This window comes from Gadus chalcogrammus, chromosome 3 (genome assembly GCF_026213295.1).
Source record: "Gadus chalcogrammus isolate NIFS_2021 chromosome 3, NIFS_Gcha_1.0, whole genome shotgun sequence".
NCBI classification, from domain to species: domain Eukaryota; kingdom Metazoa; phylum Chordata; class Actinopteri; order Gadiformes; family Gadidae; genus Gadus; species Gadus chalcogrammus.
Genome location: NC_079414.1, coordinates 10,726,638 through 10,751,984, shown reverse-complemented (window position 1 = coordinate 10,751,984; position 25,347 = coordinate 10,726,638). Strand labels below are relative to the sequence as shown.

General features: G+C 43.9%; 1 protein-coding gene across 1 annotated transcript in view; it reads left to right on the top strand.

Annotated features, from left to right (window-relative positions):
• The window catches only part of ctnna2 (catenin (cadherin-associated protein), alpha 2), a 276,746-nt gene that overhangs the window by 214,720 nt on the left and 36,679 nt on the right, over nucleotides 1–25,347 (top strand). The window contains exons 8-9 of the mRNA XM_056587211.1: nucleotides 2,634–2,714; nucleotides 12,315–12,467. Of these exons, the coding sequence (XP_056443186.1) occupies nucleotides 2,634–2,714; nucleotides 12,315–12,467 (234 nt within the window). The remainder of the gene's footprint in view (nucleotides 1–2,633; nucleotides 2,715–12,314; nucleotides 12,468–25,347) is intronic.

Sequence of the window (25,347 nt, the reverse complement as noted above, 5' to 3'; positions counted from 1 at the left end):
GACATCTGTTTTAATACAGTCTCCACTGTAGAGAAAATATGTTTACAAAGAAGGGAGATTGTGTCTCTCATAAGATGTATGTTCGTATTCAAAGGGAGCCAAAATGCATCATTCATTTCTGTTACGAGTGTCTATTCGGAGAGAGTCCGAAAATTACTGAATGTGGAGTGGTTTATTGCATCTGCTTGGGTCGAAAAATGAATGGATAATTGAATAAATATAGCCATTAATTTGGCTTCCCTATTAAGTGCCCTTGATGGAAGTTTTGAGTATAAGCGAATGAAGGAACCTTGGATAGGACCAACAATTGTTTTGCTGGGATAATCTCCCTTTATGCTTTTCAGAGCTGAAGACTAAGTTACATGTGTTATCTATGATTGTATTGAGTCAAGAAACTACAATTCCCTGATATCTTCTCTCGTAGTGTCTGTATCTTTGGAACTTTCTAGTAATAAGTAATTTGTTTGTTTCTGCTCCGTTTGGTTCAGCCTGATCATGCATATTTTTTTGGTTGCACCAAATTTGGATAATACCGCTGTGTTTCTTAACGCTCATCAAAATAACTGTGCCTGTAACCTAGCAACAGTTGTGTCCGTTGATTGTCAACCAGGGAGTTTCACTGTGTGTCACAAAATAAAATAAATAAATAAAAAATATGTTTGCACTAAGTGGGTTGTTTTGAAGCTGTTTACACAAGAGAAATACTTCATTTTTTTATGTTGACCGATTTGTGTGTTACATATGCATGTGTACTTATCGCTGTGCTGCCACACTGGGAACATTCCAGAGTGAGATGTTCAGTTTCAGTTTCAAAATGGCTTGCTTGAAATCCTATCAAGAACCCAATGCTATTGTGGTCTCTCTTTTTTCCTGTTTCTTCACTGTGCTGAGCTGAGCGCTGGACACACAGCCCGTTGTGTTGAGAGGCCATTAGGATGAAACCAGATCATTAAGGGTTAAGGTTAGCCATGAAGCAACTGGTTTAAATGAGGCTGAAATACCCTGGCTTGGATCATATATGGGCTAACGCTGCACACTGGGCTAATTTATATGGTTAACATAGTTCTTTGAACACTTAGTCTTCATTGAATTCATACTATTGATAATAATATATATATATATAATCCATTGTGCTTTGTGTGGAAATGTTGACCTTGAAGCTAGGCTGTACTACGATGTGGTGAAATTGTATTTAAAAACATAAATAATGTTTTTCCGTTATGATATTTTATCCTAACCATAGCACTCGGCTACAATGATTTATGCCTTTAAATGGATTTAATACTCATGTTATGCATCATCATAAACATTAATTCCATTGGCTTATCGAGCCGGTTGCTGTAAATGGCCGCTAAGTGCGTTCAAGTGCCAAGTGCACCTTTCTCACAAGTATTTGGTAATGTCATACACACCTCTCACACTGCACTTCTTCAGTTCACCCAATTAGCATGGTGCAGGCATGTGGTGGTTGTTCAATTTATGCCACAGCAGGTGCCAGTGGAGTAAATAGTGCTTAGCGCTGACGCTAAGTGTGAGGGGTGGGCTAGGATTAGGATCTAAGCGGCTACAGGTCGAGTGACGGAGAGAGGAGGAGGGAAGGGAGGAGAGAGAGGATGGGAAGGAGGGAAATGGGGGAGGAGGAGGGGGGGGGAAGAGGAGGCAATGAAGCAAAGCCTTAATTATTTCTTAACAAGCAGAAGTCATTGTGCCAACGTGTCCCCTGCTCTTTTAGAGAACAGCGTTGCCAGCACAGAGACATTGAGATGTGTAACAATTACAAACCCATGATATCTAAAACCTTGGTGCTAGCTTACATGGTGCTGGCTGTGTTTCTTTCCTCTTTATTTAAGCACATAAGCGTAAGTGGGTTTCTCTTGCTTTTATCATGAGTCCAGAGCAGTGTGGACACGTTTAGGCGTTGTTTAAACCCAATCTTCCAGTGACCTACTGGCGAGAGGAACAATTCCTTGTGCAATGAAACGTTTATCGATCGTACAGGGAAGTGGCCTTTGTGTTTAAGGGTAGTAGAAATTAGTGAAGGTTTTTGGTCCTCAATGTTTAATGTAATTGTTGAAATGTTGCACGGTGCATCAGACAATTCATACCGCTCTTTTTCAGTGAACAACTCCTTCGCTTGAGTTGGTTTGGCTGTATACCAATGACTTCCATGTGGTGTTTGTGTATTATAATAACGATTGCATACTTCCAATAAACAAAAGGAGGATTTTACCTATTGTACATACATAATGTATACGTAATTTATATTCTTTCTCCTGGAATCCATTTAATTAATCAGCACTTGGTCGCTGCAGGGACAATGTTTGTTATCTTTACATATTCTGAAGTAATTGGTTCAGCAGCAAAGCGACCATTGCTCAGTGCAGTTTGCTGGCAAGCCCTTGGTGTGTTGATGTCTCTGTTCCGTCCGCTGCTTTGCGTTCCCATGTCTTTTCATCTTTCTTCTACTTTAACTCGTATGACAAACCCAGACTTCCAAAGTGAGCAGAATTACAGGGATGTGTTCCTGTTTGTCCAAGTGTTGGGGGGGGAGGGGGGGTCAAGGCCCCCCTGGTGCACGCCCCACGGTCCCTGAACGGGAGGTAACGGCCCTGTTTTCCCTCCTCTGCCCGCAGACTGGAAGGAAGGAGAAAGGTGACCCACTGAACTCTGCTATTGACAAGATGACAAAGAAGACCCGGGACCTGCGTCGACAGGTGAGCCTTGTGTGACACCTCGCCACCACTACACATCAGCCTGCTCCTCGAGCGCTGTCAACCTCTTCACCTTGACCACGGCAACAACAGCGCCGCATCGCTTAACAATCAGCGTTCACAGGTTATGAGTCGTCCTCAGCTTATTGTGCGCTGAGTGTCCGCCGTTGGTCCAAGTGAGACGGTGAACGTGCATCGATTCACTCTTCAAGTTATTGATTGCAGCTCTATTGAAATCATCAATAGCTGCTATTGATAACACGAGTAGCAGAGTTATTATAGCAGTACCTAAACAGCAGTTCTAAACAGCAGTGGCTGATCTATAGCTTTCATTTTCCTTTTAAAGGTTTAATCAGAGACCTTTCAGCATGAAATATCTAAAATCAGCTAGAACTATGTTGTATATTTTGTTGAGTTGTATACTTAAATTACCATTATTTCCAACAATGTTCAAACCCGGATAAATTCATTGTTTTATTCACGGTATCGATACATTTGTTCGAAGATCAATGGCGTCATATGCCCTTTAACCCCTTACTTCTGGGGCAACAGTAATCCATTAGAGTTCACATTTATCAATATTCGATTTCAATATCGATCTAATTAATACGATTTGCTACTTCGACAAGTGGCTCATACCGGCAAACAAGCTAACGCAGTATTTCACACACAGAGTTTACTTTATATTTTTTATCCTTAGAAGAGAACAACGCCATCTGTGTTTAATAGCCTTGCCCATACATTGAATTATAGGTCAAATCGTATTTCATTGGAAAGCTGCATGCAACACATTGATTCACGCTGGCTCTCTCTCAACAACATACTGATAACAGACCGTCTGTGAATAACCCGCTCATATAGTTATAGTATGATTGCTTTGACCACGGATGGCAGCCAATTCCCCGTGTAACATTAACCACAGCTGTTGGCATAGTGAACTCATCTAATAGTAAATTACCAAGTGAACGTTATGTTACTCCGGGACTATTATTAGAATGAAATGACATAAAGTTACTAAAACAAACACAATTGTAATGCAATATGTCGTCCGTGAACATGATTTCTGTCTGAGTTACAAAAGATCCATTTTCACCGACAATTGTGGGGAAGTAAGGAAACTACGTCTTTTGCCATTCAGCACTAGTCTGCAATGGTAACACAACAAGTAAATGATCTTTTAAACCTTAAAATTGTATTTCATTATAACAACAGGAAATGTTGATCGTGACAGAAAGAAACAATTGTTATGCAACATAATACGAGCAAGCTCATGCTGTGTCCTTGAAGTCTTAGCAGTGCATGCACGCAATATTACATTTTATCCATCGCACAAATAACTACTTTGAGGGCTGAACGGGCACAACGATACAGTTACATGAATGCAGATCAAAAGTTTCCCACATCAATTCCCCCGAGAAAGTCAGGCTTCAAACCGGCCTCTCTTGTTGGGCACAGAGGGGTCGTTCGCCAGTGGAAGCGCTCTCCCCAAACAGAGTAGCGGCGTGCGCCACCCTCTGAACACCACACAGAGCAGAAGAGGATCATTCTGGATGGGAGGGCAGGACAAGAGCCTCCCGCTGGTACCACCGGCATCAGTCAGACGGCACTCTAAAAGGATGCTGTACTGACTGGGGGGGGGCTTGACAGAGTGGGGGTCCCCCGAGCACTCGGAGACAGGCAGGAATCAACCGGCGTTGTGATATTGTAATCATGTCAACCATTTAGGAGTTAGGCGAGGCAGATGGGTCGAGTATGGAGCTGCTCTAGGTAGCCCGGACCCCCCCTCCTCCCCCTATCCACCACCACCCCCCCCCTCCACTCCAAACACCGCCTGAGAGATAGGGAGGTCTGTTGTCTGTGGCACACAACGCACCTTTCCATCGCTCAGTCTGGCTGGCGTAAATGTGAACGGATGTGATGTGGTAGGAGGGACTCAAGCGCAGCCCTCCATTAAAAAAGAAAAAGATGGAGATCAGATGCAAGCTGTGTGACCTTGAGGATGTCACCGCCAAAGAGCTTCTTCTTTGTTGTCCCCGTTGTTGCTGTTGATGCTGCTGTTATTGTGGTTGTTGTTGTTGGGGAGCACACAGAAGGTACAACACAGCACAAGCCCAGCTCCAGGCATGCAATGCATCTACGGGGGTGAAAATCAATTCTCTATGCGCCCTGACTCATAGCCACCACAACAATGGCTGCACTGCTCAGTAGTACCGAACGAAGGCAGCCACAACAGGACTGCACAGGAAGATGGGGTACCTGCGAGAGGTTGAACCGACAGGAATTAAATGAATAAATTAGGAGGGAGGGATGGGGGGAAATGCAAATCTACAACCAAGGAACATACACATAAACAAAGATGATGAGAAGAGGGGAAAAAGAGGAGGATTTAGCAGTCAAAAGACCAGGGAACTTTCTTAGACATTTATGTCTTTATTCATCGAAGTGTTGCGGCGGGGAAGCTGTTTATGACGTAAACCTCTTCGCTCTTTGGATCAGTAAAGTGGTTTAAAGGAAATGAAAACGGGTTGATGGTCTTGATTTACTCGTGTAAGTCAGCCGTGATTCCGTTCCACCAGTAACATGTTTCCCCTGCGTTTCACTCCTGCAGCGCTGGCAGGCCCATACTAACAGCACACTTTAGGTGTCAAGTGTAAAACACAGGTTTAGCCAGACACTAAGACCCCGTTCAGCAGGAAATACGTTCAGATTTTTCTATCAACAGAATTAAAGTGTCAACTAAGATCATTCAAAATAAGAACAACTAATGAGGCTATAATTGGGGAGTTTTGTTTTTTATATAGATGATTATGACATGGTAAATGATAAACAACAGATGGTTTTAGCGTATGCAATTCAACGTAAAGGGGTACAATTCGTTCCTATCTACAGATTGAAAAGGATAAAGTAAGAAATACATCATGATCTTGATGACTGAATAGGCGCACTTTAGACATTGCCTGGCATTCACAATTGGTAAATTGGACTACTGAAAGCAAACTATATGATATAATATATTTCTCCCTCTGTGCATTCAAGCCTAAGAGATGTTGCTTTGAAATGTGAAGACAGATGCATTGTTACCTAAAGTTCGAATAATACCAAGATTGAAAAGTGCCAACATAAGGACACCTTTAGAAATAAGTTAAAGATTGAAATTAAACGAACCAGATGAAAAAGACTAACAGAGTTTGACTAGCGAGGATGCCCATCTCAAATTATTTTGAAGAGGGAGGAAATCACTGCAGTTGGGAACTCAGTTTTATTAGTTCCATGCTATGTCACATACGAAGTGTGTTTAGACACATCCGCTCCCTGTAATTAGCTATCCCCTTGTCGTCATGCCAATACACTAGCTGGAGATGAGCCGTGTGCTTGTCATCCTGTCCTTAATGAATGCATCTGTCAACTGCTCTCCCTGGGCGGCTGTTTGACTGATGGCTGATACCTTAAACCCCTTAGAACATCAATTTCCCCTTAAATAGCTTTTTTAGGGACATTAAAATCTTCACCATTCACACAATTACTTTGTTGATTAGTACAGCTGTTTTATTTGTATTTTTGGGGTGGGGGGAGCGTCATCGAAGGAACAGCTGTCACGAAGCCCTCAGCCCTTCGTAAACGCTGCAATCTAATTGGTTTATTCATTAAATATGAATATCCCACCATAATGGACACGTTCCTCTGTTTATATCTGTAGGAGACGCTGCAGTGCTTTCATACACCATTTACTATTTTTCTGATTAGCCATTGAGCAAACGGTTTGATCCTACACAATTTGAACTCAGATAGGCCTACACCGTCACCCCAGCCCCTAAACGACCCTGTGCCCTGCGGACGACAAAACTACTCTGATCTCAGTATCATACGTCATGATTTTCACTCGGTCCAGATTTCCAGCAGATTGAACCTTCCTGGTTTGGGGCTCCCTGGCTCCCTGCTGGATGTGTTTTAAAGGTTGCACTTGGCCCCTGATGGCCTTCTGAATCAGTCATGCTGCTAAAGGCAGTAACCCAGCTGAAGTCCTTGAGGGGGGTTTGTGAAAAGCGATGGTCGCAAGATTTCCTTAGAAAATGTATGTTGTTATTCGCATCCCTTACAGTAACTTGATTCAAGGCACGGAATTAGCCAGACCTCCCTGTTTGTGTTTGGTCCTTGAGATGTTTCAAAACGAAGTGCCACCGCTTTTCACTCCAAAGCCCCTGCCTGCATTTGCTGCCACAGCAAACGTAAAAAAGTGAAAGCACTAACATTTGTATTTCAATGCAGTTTCTATCCGGTGACTCCGCCCTGCCGTTAGAGTAGCGTCAGAATGTAGCCTGACAAGGTGTCAGCCAGGTATTTTATTATAACCCTCAATGGCACATCAAGCCCTTGTGAATGTCTCCCCACTCCCTCCACCGTTATTGATGTTGACGCTAACCTCCGGCTCAGCCCCCCCAAGAGAAAGAGAGACTGTGTGTGTGTGTGTGTGTGTGTGTGTGTGTGTGTGTGTGTGTGTGTGTGTGTGTGTGTGTGTGTGTGTGTGTGTGTGTGTGTGTGTGTGTGTGTGTGTGTGTGTGTGTGTGTGTATGAAGGGTGTTTTTGTCTGCGTTTTTCCGTGCGTGTACGTGTGTGTGCCTGTGTCTGTGTGCGTGTACGTGTGTGTGTGTGTGTGTGTGTGTGTGTGTGTGTGTGTGTGTGTGTGTGTGTGTGTGTGTATGTGTGTGTGTGTGTGTGTGTGTGTGTGTGTGTGTGTGTGTGTGTGTGTGTTCCACTGCAGGGACTTCTCCGTGTGGTGTAATCCACCCTATCCTCTCTCAGCTGTGTCTCCATATCGCTGCATAGCAATTCACACCAGGCAATGCCGATCATACACAGAGGGATTATGAATGGGCATAATGAAGATACCGTGATGCACTTTGAATGCGTCTGCATGTGGAGGAGCGTTAGGGAGGAGGATTATTCCTCATTCCAGACGAAATCGGTGAGATGTGAAGGTTGAATCATTTAAGTGTCCTTATGCTGCATTTGACTTTGTTCTTTGGCATAGCGACTGAACACTTGAAACCTTTTTTTACATTCAAACGTCCAAAAATGCAACCAGTGCAACCCTACTCCAAAGATTTTTTATAATTTGCTCATGATTACTACTTTTACTTCAACTTGGCGAACCGACTGATCAATTTTTTTACCTACTTCAAAAGAAACGTATCATGTCCTGTTCTCTCATAAAATAAGTGTGCATAAAATTAATTTCGTCCCCAGGGATACAAACATGTATTTTGAACACGTTAATGAACGGCACTGGAAGTAATTCAGCAGGTGGTGGGACACATGCGAAGACAAACCACCTTTCAAAAGACTCTGTTTCATGTTCAAAGGATTCCTTATCAAGGTATATCGACTCGCCTATTTGTTTGAGTCGCATGAACAAAATCAAACCACACTTCTGTGGAGCCACCTCAAACCTGGATTTAAGCTCTCGACATCAAAACTGTTGTACCACAGTGGCTAGGACAGGACACACTGTAGCAATCAACCTGGCCTGCTGCCTCTCTATAAATATAAGGTCATGACTCGCTATGAATGCTAAAGACATCGTCCCGGCTGTGAACGAAGACACCCATAATAAAACAAAGTGCCAATCTTTAAAGACCCCCCCCCCCCACAACTACTCTGACTGCCTCAGGTTCATGCGGTTTGTTTGTCCGTTAATCCAAATCACTTGATAAGGTATTTGGACTCCCCATAATAATTGTTAATGTGGCAGTAGATGCACATGAACATAGCATTAAAAGACTAGCATTTAATAGTTCAATAAGTTAATTGCACACAAATAAACTTTTTATGAAGAAAAAACGAATAGGCGTTGTGTTGGTAGAAGACACTATATAATTAAAAAGGTTAATAGGAAAATACTGTAGGGCAGATTAATTAAACCAGACTTTCAGTGATCAGCGTCAGTGAACATAAATATATTATGTATAATTGTAGTCATCCAAACATTTGGACTGGCTGAAGTTTCTAAAGTCTATAATTATTAACTTTGCATGTTATGAATTCAAATATAACTCCTATCTGCCTATCCCTGGAAGAATCAGATCTATTCAAGATATAGATACAGTCGACCTTATTGATCCCTGAGGGAAACAATCGTTCAGTTCTCCCAATACAAATGGGCCTTCACAATGTAAGGTTTAAGTCATAATGTTAAGGTCACAGTACGGTTCAGACTAAAATACATGTTATAACTAATAAAATACAATGAAGAGGATTCTTGGAAGTTTAAGAAGTCAAGAAAATAAATGCATCAGCATTTTGCACAGACCAGATTTCAGAATACCAGGACCAATTCCTGAAGTACCACTGGTATAATGCTGATAGAATAGCTACTGCTGCTATGCATAGCGATCCATAAACACACCCCCAGCATCTCTTGCTGACTTGCTTTCCTGCGGAAGAATTGCTTTCCCATAGCCTAGTCCATTGTGATCTTTTAAAAAAAGCCTGTTAAACCAAATGTCAAGGATCTTCGTTACCCAGAGCGCACCATGTAATGTTCTGCTACAACGTTTCGGTTGTACACTGCTCTCGCTGCTGTCCTGTTTATGGCTTCCTCTGATGTGCATTCCGAGGATCTGTCTTTAAATATGATCGCCTGACTCCACGACAGCTACAAGACAAAAGGGAACGAGAGCCCAGACACTTCAACACACGTCCACTTGTCAAGTAAGGCCACTGAGACAGTGCGAAAAGGGTTAGTGTGGCTTTATCTTTTTGCAATGGCAGAAGCAGCAGGATCCACATTGCACCCACAGTGCATTACACTGTGTCACCATCATGTGTAAGAGGACATTATCCTTGTAGGGAGCTAAGGGCAAAGTCTGGTGTTGAAGATTGTATAAACAAACTATTTGTTTAGTTCAAAATCGATGCCAATCCCTGTTGTACGGGCAGTCTCCTAGTAATACCACTGAGGTGTGTAACATTGAACAGGGCTTGACATTTTTATAAGAAAATGCCATACACCGGCCCAAGGTGTACGTGTCATGCGTTTCAAGCACGGGTGAAGACAGACTTTCCCAACTAAACAGTGTCCTTAAATCAAACTATTTCTCTTCTGACATAACCCCGCTCATTTAGGAGCTTTGAATCATGGCAGAGGTGTCAGTTGCTCTTGCCGGGCTGGTGCATACCTTTGCATAAATGTTTAGGAAAGTGAAAAGATTCACTTTTTTCCAATCAGTTTTTATCATTTTCAACAACACAAAACATGTAATTGATTCGTAGGCCTCACTGGGAGAAGAGCAGTTGACTAATAATGCAAGAAGCAACGGCCCGATAAAAATGAAAGACATCAATATAGAATAACCTTATCCTTGTAGATCAAACCAGGTTCCCAAGCAACAAAGACCTCTGCCTTGCTTTTTGAAGTGAATCCACGCTTTGATTTGTTTAACTGCTTACTCCCTTCCAACCGCCACTATTAGACAGGAACCACCCTATCGCTTGTCCTGCTGGCCATCAATTTTAGACAGGAAACTCTCCCCCTCTTGTTCTTTCCTTCATGTGCATTATGCAGGAAACAGTCTTCCTCCTGTCCTATCCTTGATCCCTATTATGCAGGAAACCCTTCTCCTCGGGGGTCCTATCCTTGATCAATGTTATACATGAAATATTTCTTCTCCTGTAATGCCTTAAGAAAGTAAGGGGAAGGATGCATAATGGAAGAGACCAACTATTAGACTAACAGAAAATGAGGAAGTCAATTTTTTTTTTTTAATGAAACATAAAGCAAACATCTACAGGAAATATATCTATAAACACAATGTGGGCAGTAGAAATGTAAAGGCAAAAAGTAAATATAGGCATTATAAATATGCATATAGAGACATGTGTTACAACATAATGACATGTGTACTCCCATGTGTGAGACGAGATGAAGAACGGTGAAAGATGATGGGTTCCAATCCACATTGGGCCTCTATATTAACTTCTGAAATAATCTCCAATGACCCCTTACCCCAATGACCTAGCCTGACAACTGCAACTCCACACCGCTCAAAGTTAGTTTGGTGCTTTTCTCGAAGCAGGAAGTCAGTGTGTGTGTGTGTGTGTGCGAAGAATGGAGGGAGTGAGGGGTTAACAGAGAGATGGAGGGAGTGGGATTTGAAAGGCGCTGAGACCTGGAGATTGCAGATGGATTTCTGTGGGTGAGCTGTTAGTGCGTGCGTGTGTGTGTGTGTGTGTGTGTGTGTGTGTGTGTGTGTGTGTGTGTGTGTGTGTGTGTGTGTGTGAGTGTGAGTGTGTGTGTTTGTGTGTGTGTCTGTGTGGGCATTGGGATGCTGATGGTGCAAGAGCAGCGAAGACGTAGGAAATCACTCATCTGTATCAGAGCTCCTCACAAACCCTCAACTGAATCACTACCTCCTGCTGGCCCTTTATGACGCTCTTGTAATATATCCTTAGCAAATACTCCTGCATGTGTTCCCCGATTGCCGTTCAGGAAACCTCACCCAAAAAGTACCCAAAAAGTGGTTTAAACAAATACAATATTATCAATGCAAACAATTTATTTTCTAATGCATTTCTAAAATATTACCGAGGCTTCTAGAGTTGAGAGGTTCTGACATCATTAAATGTCTAGTGGTGTGCATGTGTATGTCTTTGTGTGTATCTGTGTATATGTCTATGTGTCTGTGTGCATGTTTGTGTGTGTGTTTGTTTGTACACTTATGTGTGTGTGTGTGTGTGTGTGTGTGTGTGTGTGTGTGTGTGTGTGTGTGTGTGTGTGTGTGTGTGTGTGTGTGTGTGTGTGTGTGTCTCTGTACGCACGATTGTGTGTGTGTGTGTGTGTGTGTGTGTGTGTGTGTGTGTGTGTGTGTGTGTGTGTGTGTGTGTGTGTGTGTGTGTGTGTGTGAGTGTGTGTGTGTTTTCTGGCGTGAGGAGGTGTTTAGTATGTGCATGCTTATCTGCTTGAACTCTGGCGACAGCCAGCTAAATTCCTGTGTGTAAGATAAAGTGCCTGTCTTTTATGGTTCCTATACTGTTCCCTCTGGCCTCCTTCCCCGGCTAGATATCTTCTCCGCGTAGCATCCCTGTCCATTTACTCCCTGAGAAAAGAACCAGTATTCCTGCAGTTTGGCAGTCAATGATTCCATAAACAGATATGGGATGCAGAAGAGTTCCCCACTAAGAGGGCCCGAGGGGCGTCGACTTGTGTATTTATGGTCTCAGTCAAATGCTCTTCCTCCGTCTCCCCCGTCTACTGTAGGAGTATATCACTGGGTTTACTACGATCATGAGGCAGGACGGTTCAATGGCTCCATGTTCCTCTCCAAGCCAATACCGGACACAAGATTTCATCCTCTGTCCAACTGTCTACAGAATCGGCTGAATTTCAAATCACTGAAATCCGCCTGCAACAGAAATGCTCACGGTGCATTTCCCTCCATAACAGCTGACGGATTGGCTACAGCTTCAGCAACAAGAGGCAGCTCTTGCGTGTGGGCCTACAGCACCTTTAACCGATCCTATGAGCTGATCCTTGCTCAGGGCGGTAGGATGATCCGCGTCCCACACTGGGCAGCGGTCTGACCCCCTGTTTGTTTTGTCGTCCTGCAGCTGAGGAAGGCGGTTATGGACCACATCTCCGACTCCTTCCTGGAGACCAACGTGCCCCTGCTGGTGCTCATCGAGGCGGCCAAGAGCGGCAACGAGAAGGAGGTCAAAGAGTACGCCCAGGTGTTCCGTGAGCACGCCAACAAGCTCGTGGAGGTCAGTCACTCATTAAACATGCACACACACACACACACACACACACACACACACACACACACACACACACACACACACACACACACACACACACACACACACACACACACACACACCCATTCAACCCAGCTCTCGTATCCCCTCCATCCGGCTCGCAGGTTATTCATGAGGTGTTTTGTCACTCTCATGAAATTGTTATAAGCACAATTATATAGGCGCAGGGGTTTCTGTGTGTATTGTTATTGGAATACATGGATGACCTGGTGCGGAAAATGAGGCCAAACCAGGGTGAATGGACACACATGCAAACACACACCCGCGCCAGATGCGCACACACAGACACACACACAGACACACACACTTTCACATATTTATTTTCAAGCTGCATCCAGGCAGGGGTTGTTAGGGATATTTTGCAATGGATTGGTGGTTATCTTATGTGTGATTTAACACAATATAAGGGTTAGCGTCGCAGGGAGTGAGGGAAGGAACTCAGATGAATACAGTGTTGCGACTATGACAAGAGATTCGTTGAGCCATTGTACGCTATCTTAGATTACAGACTAACCTAGTTTCACCTGTCCCACTCAAACAGCTAAATATAACATGGAAACACACAAACACGTACACACACACAAACACACACACACACACACACACACACACACACACACACACACACACACACACACACACACACACACACACACACACACACACACACACACAAACGCACATACGCAGGTACCTGCTCAGACAGAGTGGGTTATGTCATTGTTCAAGGTCACCAGCTCATGAAACAAAAAGATTTTACATTCAAGCCGTTTCTGGAAATCCATATCTCAGTATTACCATTTGCACTCTCGTCCAAATAATACATTATGCATGGTTAGGTATGTAGCTGTATGTCTAAAGACATACATGGTTATGTCTAGATGTCTAGAGACATACGTGGTTATGTCTGTATCTGTATATACAAACGTAGCTATGCGTGGTAACAAGAACATGAAGGAAATATCTTATAAAAGGGAAAGCTCTTTACTTTACTTACTTTATTTGGAAGAAATATCCACATGAGAAAACACATATTTTTCAATAATATTATCACTCGACATTTCAAAATTAGGGAAATGTATTATTTCCCTACACCTTTTCAATAGAATGAGCAAGTGCAGCTGAGAATACCAAAGGCTTCCATTGAAAATTTCTTAAGTACTTCACACAAACCACTTCTGTGTAGGACAAGGTTTCGAGTAGAAGCCTTATCATCCATTGCTTCCCTAATCTCTACATTGAACCACTTAGGTTGCTCTATGACAATTTGAAGTTGTTCTTCACATGCTAATGTTTCTCCCAACCACCTATCAGCTGGCTTGATGATTAGCCTATTTGGAGGGTCCAATTTGTGTACACACAATGCACCTGTGGCATGGACATAATTGTTGAGGCCATTATAACACCTCCATCACAAGAAATGATCTATCAATAATTATTACACCAAGTCGTAATCTCACTCAAAGTGAGAGCCATCAATATCATTAGCACGTCTTTCCTTTTCAAAATGACTCTGTGGTCTATCCCTGGCACTATTATTCCATCCCTCCATTGCCCCCACCCTATCTATCTCCCTCTCTCTCCCTCCCACCCTACTTATCTCCCTCTCTCTCTCTCTCTCCCTCCCACTCTATGTATCTCCCACTCTCTCTTTCCATCCCACTCTATCTATCTCCCTCTCTCCCCATCCCACTCGATCTATCTCCCATTCCATCTATCTCCATCTCTCTTTCTCCCTCTCTCCTCCCACTCTATCCCTCTCCCTTTCTTTCTTACAAAGTCTCCCCATCTCCATATCTCTGTGTGTCTCTCTCTCAATCCCTCTCTCTCTTTGTTCCACCTCCTCCTGTTAGGCCATGTGCACCCCAAGGCCTCTAGTAATTACATCATACTCATTAGCGCTGCCCTGACCAGCAGGGGCCAACTAATTGTGAGGCATTAATTGTCTAAGAATACGACGGGCCGACGCACCAACTGAGATGAGTGAAATGAGATATGGCGATGTGTTAAGAAGGTGTGCTCGCTAATTGAATATTGACTCTGAAGTTCTTAGGGTTGTTGTGAGTGTCACATGTTCAGAAAGTGACTGCATGGGTGCATGAAAATGTTACGTTTTACCTTCACACAAAGAAAACTCACATCGGTTAAAATATATTTAACTTGTGAACTTTTTCTCCTCGAACATCATTTCAACTTAATGTCGTAGAGTGTGACATTGACGAGAGAGAGATCTATATTACTGTATAACGATTTCAATTATAAGTTGAGGGATGCCTTTGTCGAGCAAGACCAGGTTTTATTATGGGGATGAATATTATCTCTAAGTAGTCTATGAGAACACTTAAAGAAAGCAAAAACCTTCAATGCTTTTTTCAACATGCTTCATGTTCTCTGGCCCTGACAATGACACTATTGTCAACGTTGTCAGAAAACTTTGTAAAGTAACAAAGCCTCATTTATAAGTGGAATGAGCTTTGACTCAACGAAGAAATTCAATTTGTTTTGTCTTCTGTTGGCCTATGTTCACAATGACTGGGAGAATAAAGATAACAATAAGGTATTACTCAGTTTAGTACATTTCCTCTGTCTCACATTTTCTTTTATTTCTTTAACGATTATTTAATTCATGAATATTCCATCTCGTTCCAATGCGGAACCCAACAAAACAAACAGCATTTTGGAATAAAATATTTGACTACAAAACATTTTCTCATGTGTCTGTCAAACAACCAAATAGAAAAAGTGCAATAATTCTTGACTTTAACGCGTAATCATTAACTTTTACATTACAGCTTGGATATAATGCTGGAACCATCATGTCCATCCCAAACACGTTTTTTCCAACAGACCACATTTATATATCTCTCTAGCATCTTGAACATTCCTCAATCGATGTCATCAGTCCGCGGGCTCTTCCATCCGCAGTTAGCGTCAATTATTGCACTGGCGCACTAACCCTCCCACCAACCATCGTTTTCATCTGCTTCGGTGAGTCTGCAGGTAGATCGTCATCAACCATTTCTCGCCGGCACAAAGTGGTGCCTTGTGAATATACTAATGGACGTTTCTCTGAACGAGTCCACTTTTTTCGTGCACTCTGCTGCTTTGTTCCCCGTTGGCAGGAATGGCGCCAGCTCACCCATGATGATAGTTTATTAACAATACAATCATACACAAAATCTACAAATACTATCTGTAAATGGAAAACAGATTGGATTGATCAGTAATCCTGGTATATTTGCTCCTACGGTTTTAGCATTTACACCAGACAGGCAAATTGTTGTTTTGTGGAAACAAAGATTTATTTTCTGTTTAAGCTAAACAGTTAAACAGATGACAGTAATAACCTGCCTGTACTCAACCACCATATCTGCTTAGCCATTAGGTCGCCAGCACCTTCCCATCATATCCCACTTCATTTCACTCTGTTTCTTTCCCTTGCCTCCAGTTTTCTGCTGTGTGTCTTTTCGTTGATATTAAGATGCTATTAGTCACATTAGTGATGATGAATGCTGCCATAAAACAAGTAGGGGGGAAAAGTAATAGACACATACCTGGATTCCATTTTCATTGATGCTGTTGGTGATGAGGATAATGTGCATGGGGCCACTGGAAAAACATTAAACCCCATCACCACTCCAGATTTTCTTGCGTTTGACCTTGATTATGCACTTGCTGAACAACCCATCTTTTAGTACCGCCTCATTAGGGCCTATTCACGTTCATCTCTTCCTGGAGTGTCCAGAGAACCAGAGAGGCCTACCTAGAGGCTGTTACCTTCATCAAAAATGCATATTTGGGATGGTTTCCCTAAAATGTGGAATCTTATTTCATCATTCATTTGAAGTATAAAGCTATAAAAGTATGTCACCTGAGTGGTATCTTTCAATAGCATCTGATTGAAGACACTTAGTCCTAGGGACTGTGTGTCCTCTGTTCAAAGCATTATGTCATGTGGGTCCGACTTATTAAATTCCTTCACAACCATGGGATCCTTCCCCCATGTCTTTGTATTTCCCAGGCCCATATCGTAGCCCATCCACTTTGAACGTGCAGCGCTTTAGTGCCAATGATTTGATCATGGGTGGCCAAATTGAATCAGAAGTCTGATTTAATCAGAGATCTGATCTGTCTATTTCATTGTTTTTGCTGTCTCTCTGTCGTGGAGGTTACAGTAACTGTTCATTTTACTCAGCTCTCAGCTCTCTCTTTATCGTGTTCCTGGCCTTTTTTTCACACTTCTCGTCACTCTGCCTCCTTAATCAATCCACCTCCGTTCGATTTCTTTCTTTTTAGACAAACAACTTATTTCGCTCTTGCTTAATTAAATGTCTCTTAAAGGGAAAAGATTCTAGGGAGGCCAGCGAAAGGAAAGCCACATTCATGGATGCCGGTAACCCACCTCTGGTCCCCACACTGTCCCTGCTCAGTGGAAGCTACATATAGTGAATGTATAATTGAATGCATATATCCCACTCTGGCTGGATATTTGCTTGTGCCTGTAATCCCTGTGAGTGCTGTGAATTCCTGCGCTTTTTAATTCATTTGTTTTCTTTTCAATATTCCCTAGTGTTAGAAATAAAAATTGAAAATGTAAAATTCTAAAGAGAGAATACAACGCCGTCTTAGAATTCACGTAAAGACTGAACATCTCTAGGTGCATGCATTGTATGTATTCACGTATGTGCTGCTTTTATATATTGCTATTTCCTTAACAGTGGTATGACTTAATGAGTCCAGGAACATAATAATCCAACCTCCACACTGCCTGTCCTTCTGTTGTGGTTGCAGTCGGGGTGAAACGGCTCCACATCATTCTAAGCGGCGGTGCTTTAAACACAGTGCTGCAGAACGAGTTAAAGGATGGATTACCATCGGGACAAGTCTATTCGGGATGACCTGGACCTTAACGCCGATGCTAACAGCCTCTCTTCCCCTGACTTATGGGGCTCAGAGGAAATCTAGCTATGGCTGGAAACACACTCCTAGCCCCCTAGGAGAAGATGCATCAACTCCCCCCTTTTTTTCCACGGACCCCTCCAACTTTTTCTCCCCGTTATTTTATAGATGAACTCCTGGCCCGAGGTATCAGTCAAGAGGGTTGTGTTCCATGCACTTACAGGTGTTGTGATGCCTGCGACCCCAGGGCAGCCTAGACCCCACTCACTGCCACTACTCTCCAGCTTTCCCATGGCCTGACTCTGGCTGTCTTCCTCCACTGCCCTGCATGCCAGGGACAGCGGTGGATCAACGTGGTGGGCAGGCTGATGAACATGTGATGGAGGGGCGTGCGATCGATAGGGGGGCGCAGACCTTAGTCAGTAACTGTTACCAACCAGACACTCATTGTCAGAAAATACAACTAAGGAAGTACAGGAAAGGAGAACGCTCTGTTAGTGTCAATCCACAATACAGCTGGAAAGTAGCCTGAAGGTGAATTACTCATCTTGTCATCCAGGTGAGGGGCGATGTGTACCAAGATGCTACTTTCACAGTGCTCATTATGAAAAGTCAGCTCTGTTATGTAAAGGAATAGCCTGTAACCTCTTAACACCATCTACCCACTGCACCGTCCATCAACGGATGACGGAAGGCGTGGCTGACGGATGGGGGAGTAGTCTTTGCAGAGGCATACGTCAGCCAAGCACGAGCATACGCGATGACGGATCCGTCGCAGCCTGAAAAGTTGAAAAATGTTTCAACTTTCTTGCCGGAGCCGACGGATCCAACGGAACGGATGGATCCACAATGCATTGCGGCTCTGCCCCATTCTAAGTCAATGGGATCCGTCCGTTGACGGATGCAGTGGGCAAGAGGGGTAACCTTGTACTCAGCACTTAGGCACTACTGCATGTCGCATTTACAGAAATAAGCGGTTTGCAGTGGGTGCGTGTATGCGTTAATGCAAGCCTAACCGTCCGTATGGTATTTTCCACAGGCTATTCTCTACTATAAACTATGAACTCTACTGCTGAATAAATTATAGGCCTTATAACTTTAGTTGAAATACCACTCATGTTTGATCAGAGGACATGGAAAGAAATGTTGGATACAGGTAAAAGCCTCTGCTAAATGCTGATGAATAGTAAGAGTTGTAAATAGTGCTGTGTCAAATTTAACTTCAACATTTCCCCCATTCCCTCCCACAAGTGACAACCCTCCTGCTGTGTTATGTATTCTGATGGTTGTTTTGCCAGTGTATGGAATGTATTTGTGCTTGTGAAAGCCAAATGCCTACTGGTTAGCTGAAGAATATTTCTTGCATTTCACAAAACATAGTTTGTCTTTGATAGAGAGGGCACTAGGGACATTTGTGAGTACATCATGTTTGCGGCTTCTTAAAAATCGTTAAACCATGGCAACAGGATTTTCTTTTTCCAAGAACATGGAACCACTCTTTTTCCAAAAAAAACATTAATTTTCCAAGAACAGAACAACTTCTGCCCCCAATGGCGGCCATCTACTTACAATACATAACTTACATCAATAGATTTTCATCCATGCGAGCAGACGCACGTCCTCACTGAATGCCTAAGTGCTTTTCATCTCGATTAAGGAGCGAGGTACTTAGTGCTATACTCTAGAAATTGTATTCTTTAGGTTGTGATTGGATATGTTCTTGTTTTGGATGAACACAATATCCGTTTGATTTAATGGATGTACAGTTTGGCATCGTCTTGACACAGAGCGAGCGCTAAGGATCACCGCTTGGATGTGAAATATGCTCATGAATAACCAATGTTAGATTTACTTTACATGCAAATTCGTACTAGTGTCATATCATGCCATCTGTGGCCAACGTTGCCGTTCAATTATTTAAGAATGAATCATCATTATTGATTTTCACTCTTCGGTCACACGACCGACCAAGTTCAATCCTACCATCTGAACGGATATTGTTCGGACGCCGAACGCATACCGCACACTTGACTCCATAGTGGTGAGCTCAAAAAGCCCTTCATTGTCCTTCCTTAAACAAGACTGGTGATTGATGGCCATCTTAATGTGGAATATTTCCCCAAACCTCGCTCCAGCAAATTACCATAGAGATAAACCTCGCATTTAGACAAAAATGCCACGGTAAGACCTGCTGAGCGCCAGATATCGTGTGTAAGCGCGGTGCGACATGACAGGCGGCGGAGGAATCCCTGTCATGTTTTTTCCGATATGACTCTTAAGTGGATTACACAAGATTAGCTGTGACAAAGGAGGCGGCAGGGGAGGACTAGAACGTAGCACGCACCCGCCGTTTCCCCCCGTCCTACCACTCCAAAACCACCAGACCCCTAATGCCAAGTGTGATGCGTAGCCCAGCATACATCGGCTCCTCATTATGTCACGTGCTAATGGGCGCTTAAGGTGTTTCCCGTATGACGTGGCTCTGTGGCGTCTTCCTCCGTTTCTCGTGATCAGAGTTGACATGTCAGACATGGAATTTTGTTCCACCGCAATGTTTCAAATCACGTCAATTTGTTTTGTCGTATCACTTCACCTCAGTTACTGTGTGGCTTTACAGGCCATGTATTTATGAAACCCCCTACCCCTTGAAAAAACTCCATTAACAAGGAAGAAACCTTGAGAAGGAATGCATTCCTCCTTCCAAAAATAATCAGGAGTGCAATGGCTGGCATCATTGATGTACACAGTAGTATAACGAGTACATATTTGAAGTTCAAAAAGAAAAAGGTAAACCAAAACTGCTGTTGTCCATGGTCATGGGGTGCTGGCCGGTGAGCACACTAGTACCCGTCAGACGTAGTGGCTGGGCGTCCAGTCACGATGACCGCAGTACACTCACACACATTCATGTCGTCAGTCAGTTGCGTACAGCAACACGCCCGCACCCAAAGCTGTCCCCCACTACGGCGCTGCATGCGTCCCCTGGGTCCACCCTGGGGAATTCATGTCCCCTGGTTTCAAACAAGATGACGGCGAAGATAACAACCAGAAAAGTGCATGGATAACCGCATTACAAACCATTTCACAATGCTGTTAGCTCAGCCACAAGGATACACACGTCCTCAGAAGGAGGTTAGTGTAACATGGGATCCCTCTGGAGTTATTGCCCATCAAGCCAAACCAGCCCAGAGATCCCTCTCTCGCCCGCTGTTCCCACATGCAGTAAAAGCTCAATTAGAGTCCATCTCCATTTCATCAAAAACAAAGTGCGGACCGGAGACGGCATTAGGCCCCCGTTGGCCTCGACAGGCTAGCGAGAAAACCAACTCCGTCGCACTCTGCTCATTACCTTGTCCCTCCTCTCCTGTAGCACGCACACACACACACGCGCGCGTGCGCGCGCACGCACGCGCAAAGATGCACACGCACATACACGCACACCCACGTGCACACACCCACATACACATAGATATCAAAAACCTATTATGGTTCTTTTTCTTTTTGAGTACAGTACCACATTGTTGCTTTGGTCAGCAAATCCTATCATTAAATGGGCGGTCCATTGATTTAACACATTGAGGCTCCTGGTGGGGTAGTGGGAATGAGTTTTAAATCATTTGGTGGAATTGAACAATATAATCTACAATAGGTTCCAGCAATGACGCTTTGCATCGCGTCACTACGTCAGCGCTTAGCGAAAGGGCTTCGTACCTTCCAAGAAAACATCCACGCTTAGTGGCCAAAAGGTAGTTAGCTGCAGCTAACATCAAACAGGAGCTTGTTTACATTTGCCTGCTCTTTGTCTTGTGATCACTTAGCTGATAACTCAGTGAATGGAAAAGTATAATATGGTGAATAATTGTAACAAAAGTCGCTGAGGTTACTTCTCTTGATGTATTCTCATACAGTGGGAGGGTACATGACAATGTGTTTCATCGAGGATGTTCAATATGAACAACAGCGGATAAGAACGGTAACTATTTCCATCAGAATAAGATATCATAAGGGCTCTTGATAAGGGAATAGACTCATTATTCTGTTTGTAATAGGAATAAATTTACACAAGATGAAGGTCAGGTGAGCTGCATGATATAAATAATACATAATGAAAGTAATAGACCATATCTGATCTAGAATGCAACTAATCATTTGTCCTGTTAGCCTATTGATGGTCGACTAATAAATAAATCAGTGTGTCTTTAATAGTGACTTGCTGCTGAGACAAAGTAAGAGGGTATCTAAGGAGTCTTTTAACGATTTCCTTTTGGAATCAGAGGATTTTTCTATGAGCGGTGCCCGTGTAAATCCACATTATTTGTTTTATGGATCGCGCCGGGGCCGGTCTATAGCAGAGTGTAGCTACAATTCTCTGGAAGTTAGGATTGATTAGGGCTATCGACGCCTTCCTCTCCTCCACCACTCTACCTGTTCACATGCTAGCCAGTGCTACCACACTTCTCCTTGGGCCTCATCAATTCACAAACCGTTTTGCTGTAGCTTGCGGTCGGGTTTTATCCGGTGTGTGAAAGCATGCTGCACTGCCTGCTTAGCGTGAGAGACAGCAGGTAAATGGCTCATCAGCAGCCTGTTCTTTCTCCCCCGGATCGGATCTGCTCCTTCATTGTCCTGTTCACCCTTTCAGCAGCCCGGCCTGGAGGACGGTCGTCCCTCTCCTTAACCCCCCCTCTTTCTGTGTGGGTGTGAGGGGAACCAGAGGGGGGAGGGCGAGAAAGAGAGAAAGGGAGAGAGGCTGAGACAGAGGAAGAGATGGGCACAGGTTGAGAGTGCTGAGAGAGGTAAGGAGACAGATAAAGAGAAAGGGAGGGAGACGGAGAAAGAGAGACATAGACGGAGGGAGAGAGAAAGCCAAAGTGGCAAGAGGGATGTGAAAAGGACCAGGGTGAGTCGAGAGACACAAACATAATAGGCCATTTTCTGGCCCCATCATCACATGGCTCCCCCGTCTTTGGGAGGTGGAGGGAAGCACGGTGGACTATCAGATGGCGCTCCGGTAATGAGGGCCATCTCCCACCGGAGCCATGCCGGCCACAGGCTGCTCGTCCACCATGAGAGAACCAGTCCCAGTGCACAGGTGTGATCCAGGAGGGAGAGGGGAATAGCGTTTTCTTATTACCTCTGACTGCTCCGCACCCTTCGGGCCAGAGCTGCCGGCCATGGTCTTACAATGCGCTGTGATTTGCAGAAGGCTATCCCAACTCTCCAAGGAACTGCTGAGCCGCACTCTTCCATCGACCGCCCCCTCCCCCCCTCCCCCTGCCTCCTCCTCCAGCACCCCTTCATCCCTCCTCCACCACCTGCTCCTTCATCTCACCTCCACCAACCGCTCCTTCCTCAACCACTGCATCCCCCACAACCACCCCCTCGTCCCTTCCCACCACCCCCTTCTGCCTCCGCAACCAACACCCCTCCCCCCTCCTCCACTGCCTACTCCCTCCTCCACCACCAACACCACCTCTTTTCCTGAGGGTAGCAGCCCTAGTTTTGAGGGTTAACTTGCATCATCAAAGAAACCCAGTGTCTCATCTAATATTAACCTCTGCTTAAACAGCAGTAGCCCCGGCAGCGCTGGTGATGTTTACACAGCGCCAGAGTGCTCTTGCCTGGCAGCCTGCTCAAAGGGCCTCGCCAGCGCATTCACAGATCAGGGGTCGGGCCGTCAGAAGGGGTCAGCGGCTGACAGTGTGTTTCCGCCGTGCTGTGCTCGCAAGGTGACTGGTGTACGCTATGCGCTCGGTGCTCGGGCCTGCAGGGAACACAGCAGGGATCCTGAAATGTGAGCAGAATGAATTAGTGTGTGAAATGTGTGAAGCAGGGGGAAGCTGCTGTGCCTATTTTTAGGGAATGTGCCCGCTAGTGGGTTTTTTAAATTGTTATAGGTGTGTATAGTGAATGTAGAAGTGACCCTCGATAAACCAATTCTGTCTTTCTGGTGAACGTTATATGAGGTTGTTGATGCAGGGAAAAAGGGGAGAAAAAACAGGGAAAAGTGTGATGTTCCTGTAAAGATCATTTCCGCGCGACTCTGTCACTGTCAACATGGCACATTCGGGCAGTGTGAGTTTATGCAGATGACTGAACGATATTCATAGCTCACTGTGACATTTATACCACGGATGTCCCATATCACCGGGTTTATTGTGTGACACTAATTCATGCTAATATCCAATTGCTTTTATGTCATGGTACACTGCCAATGTTTAAGATGAAATACTTCTAAGTAAGTAAGGATGCCATCCTTTATGGTCGGGGTTCAGGATAAGTGATGTTCTGTGTTCTAGGAGGGGGCAAACGGAGACAATGGCGGACAGGGATGGGAGTGGAGGACAGTCATCTCCAGCCATTTGACTTTTTGACACGGTTTAATTCTAATCATCAGAAAGCTTTAGAGGTGAAGCTGGCTGTTGGTAGGAAGTTAAATGTGCTGGAAATTAAGTCCATTAATCAGGGTAATTTAAGTGTGTGTGCACGTGCATGTGTCTGTACGAATGTGTGTGAATCCAATCCAGAAAGGGCTTTGGTTGCAAAAGGCAGAAAGAGAAGGTGAAAATGCTTGATGATGCAGAAGAGGGGCCATCAATTCTCATTACGGCACATAGATCATCGTTCCTAATTACACTTGTGTCATGTCTGTAACGTCTACAGTACCAATGCAGAATAAAGCACTCTCGCTTTTGCCCAGATCACCTCCAACTGATTAATTAGGTGTACGGACAAAAGCTGAAGCCGCTCTTGTTTTGCTCTAGATGGCGTATAATATGAGAGTTTCAATATAGTGGGGTCAGGCCCCTTGCCCGGCATAGCATTAAATATGAAGCGCGTTTACAAGGGGTCGGGCGACCTTGGGGAACAGTTGCATTTGCATGAGACCCGGTGGAAGAGGAAGGTAACATCACCCTACTTTTTTGATACTCATTTAAAACAATGGCTACAGACAGGTAGTGAAACTCAAACTTTCAACTTATACCATGTAAATTATTCGGTGGTCAGCTGTCTTTTGGCTATGAATATCATTCCGGAGAGGTTAGAACAAGTTGGAATTTTGAGATTTTAGTTGGATGTACTTAAATTAATATTCTCCCATTAAGAACCAATAAATGAAAGATGAGGCCTGAAATGTAATGTGATTTATTTAACTCAAACCAATCAAATTTTAACATATACTTTTATTATGATAGATTATGATGATCATTTAATAAGCTGTTTGATGGGTTAGCAATTTTGTTAAAAAAAATAAATATATATATATATATATATATATATATATATATATTCTATATGTAAATTGCTTTGGCTAGGTTAATGTTTTGGCTGGATCAATCAATCTAGTTAACAGCAGACCAACCATGTACGGTATCATGTTTAATTATGTACAATCATATTTCCTTTCGGGCTGTGGCTAACTACTCTCTTTATTTCTTTATGTATTCTATCTCTTTATTTATCCACCCAGTCCATTGCTATCGCCATATCCCCAGGCTTGTTAACTCTCAATTAACGCCACTGTGGCCGACGCTCATTAGCAAATCTTCAGAGATGCAACACAAACTGGCCTGGCCCTCATCTCTGTGTCTCCATTCAAGTGTTTGAATCCAGACGGTTGACATTGACTTTGCATGGCATCCTCCACTCACCAGAGATCAGTGATCTTCTGATACGGCTCGCGTTGTCTGTTACCTGTCAGCCGATGTCACGCTGCTCCGGCTGCATTCCAATCCTTCAAGGGTTGAAGGCCAGAAGTGGAACGCACTGGGGGGAGGCCTTAAGGCTTCACACGGTGGGTGATGCACAGCGCAATGCCTCCACCGGCTCAACTCAAGATAGATATTCCCTCATGTATATTAATGTGCAAGAAAACGTGGCTTAAAGCCATGGCGGAGAGTGATTCATACCACACTGTGCGTTTCTA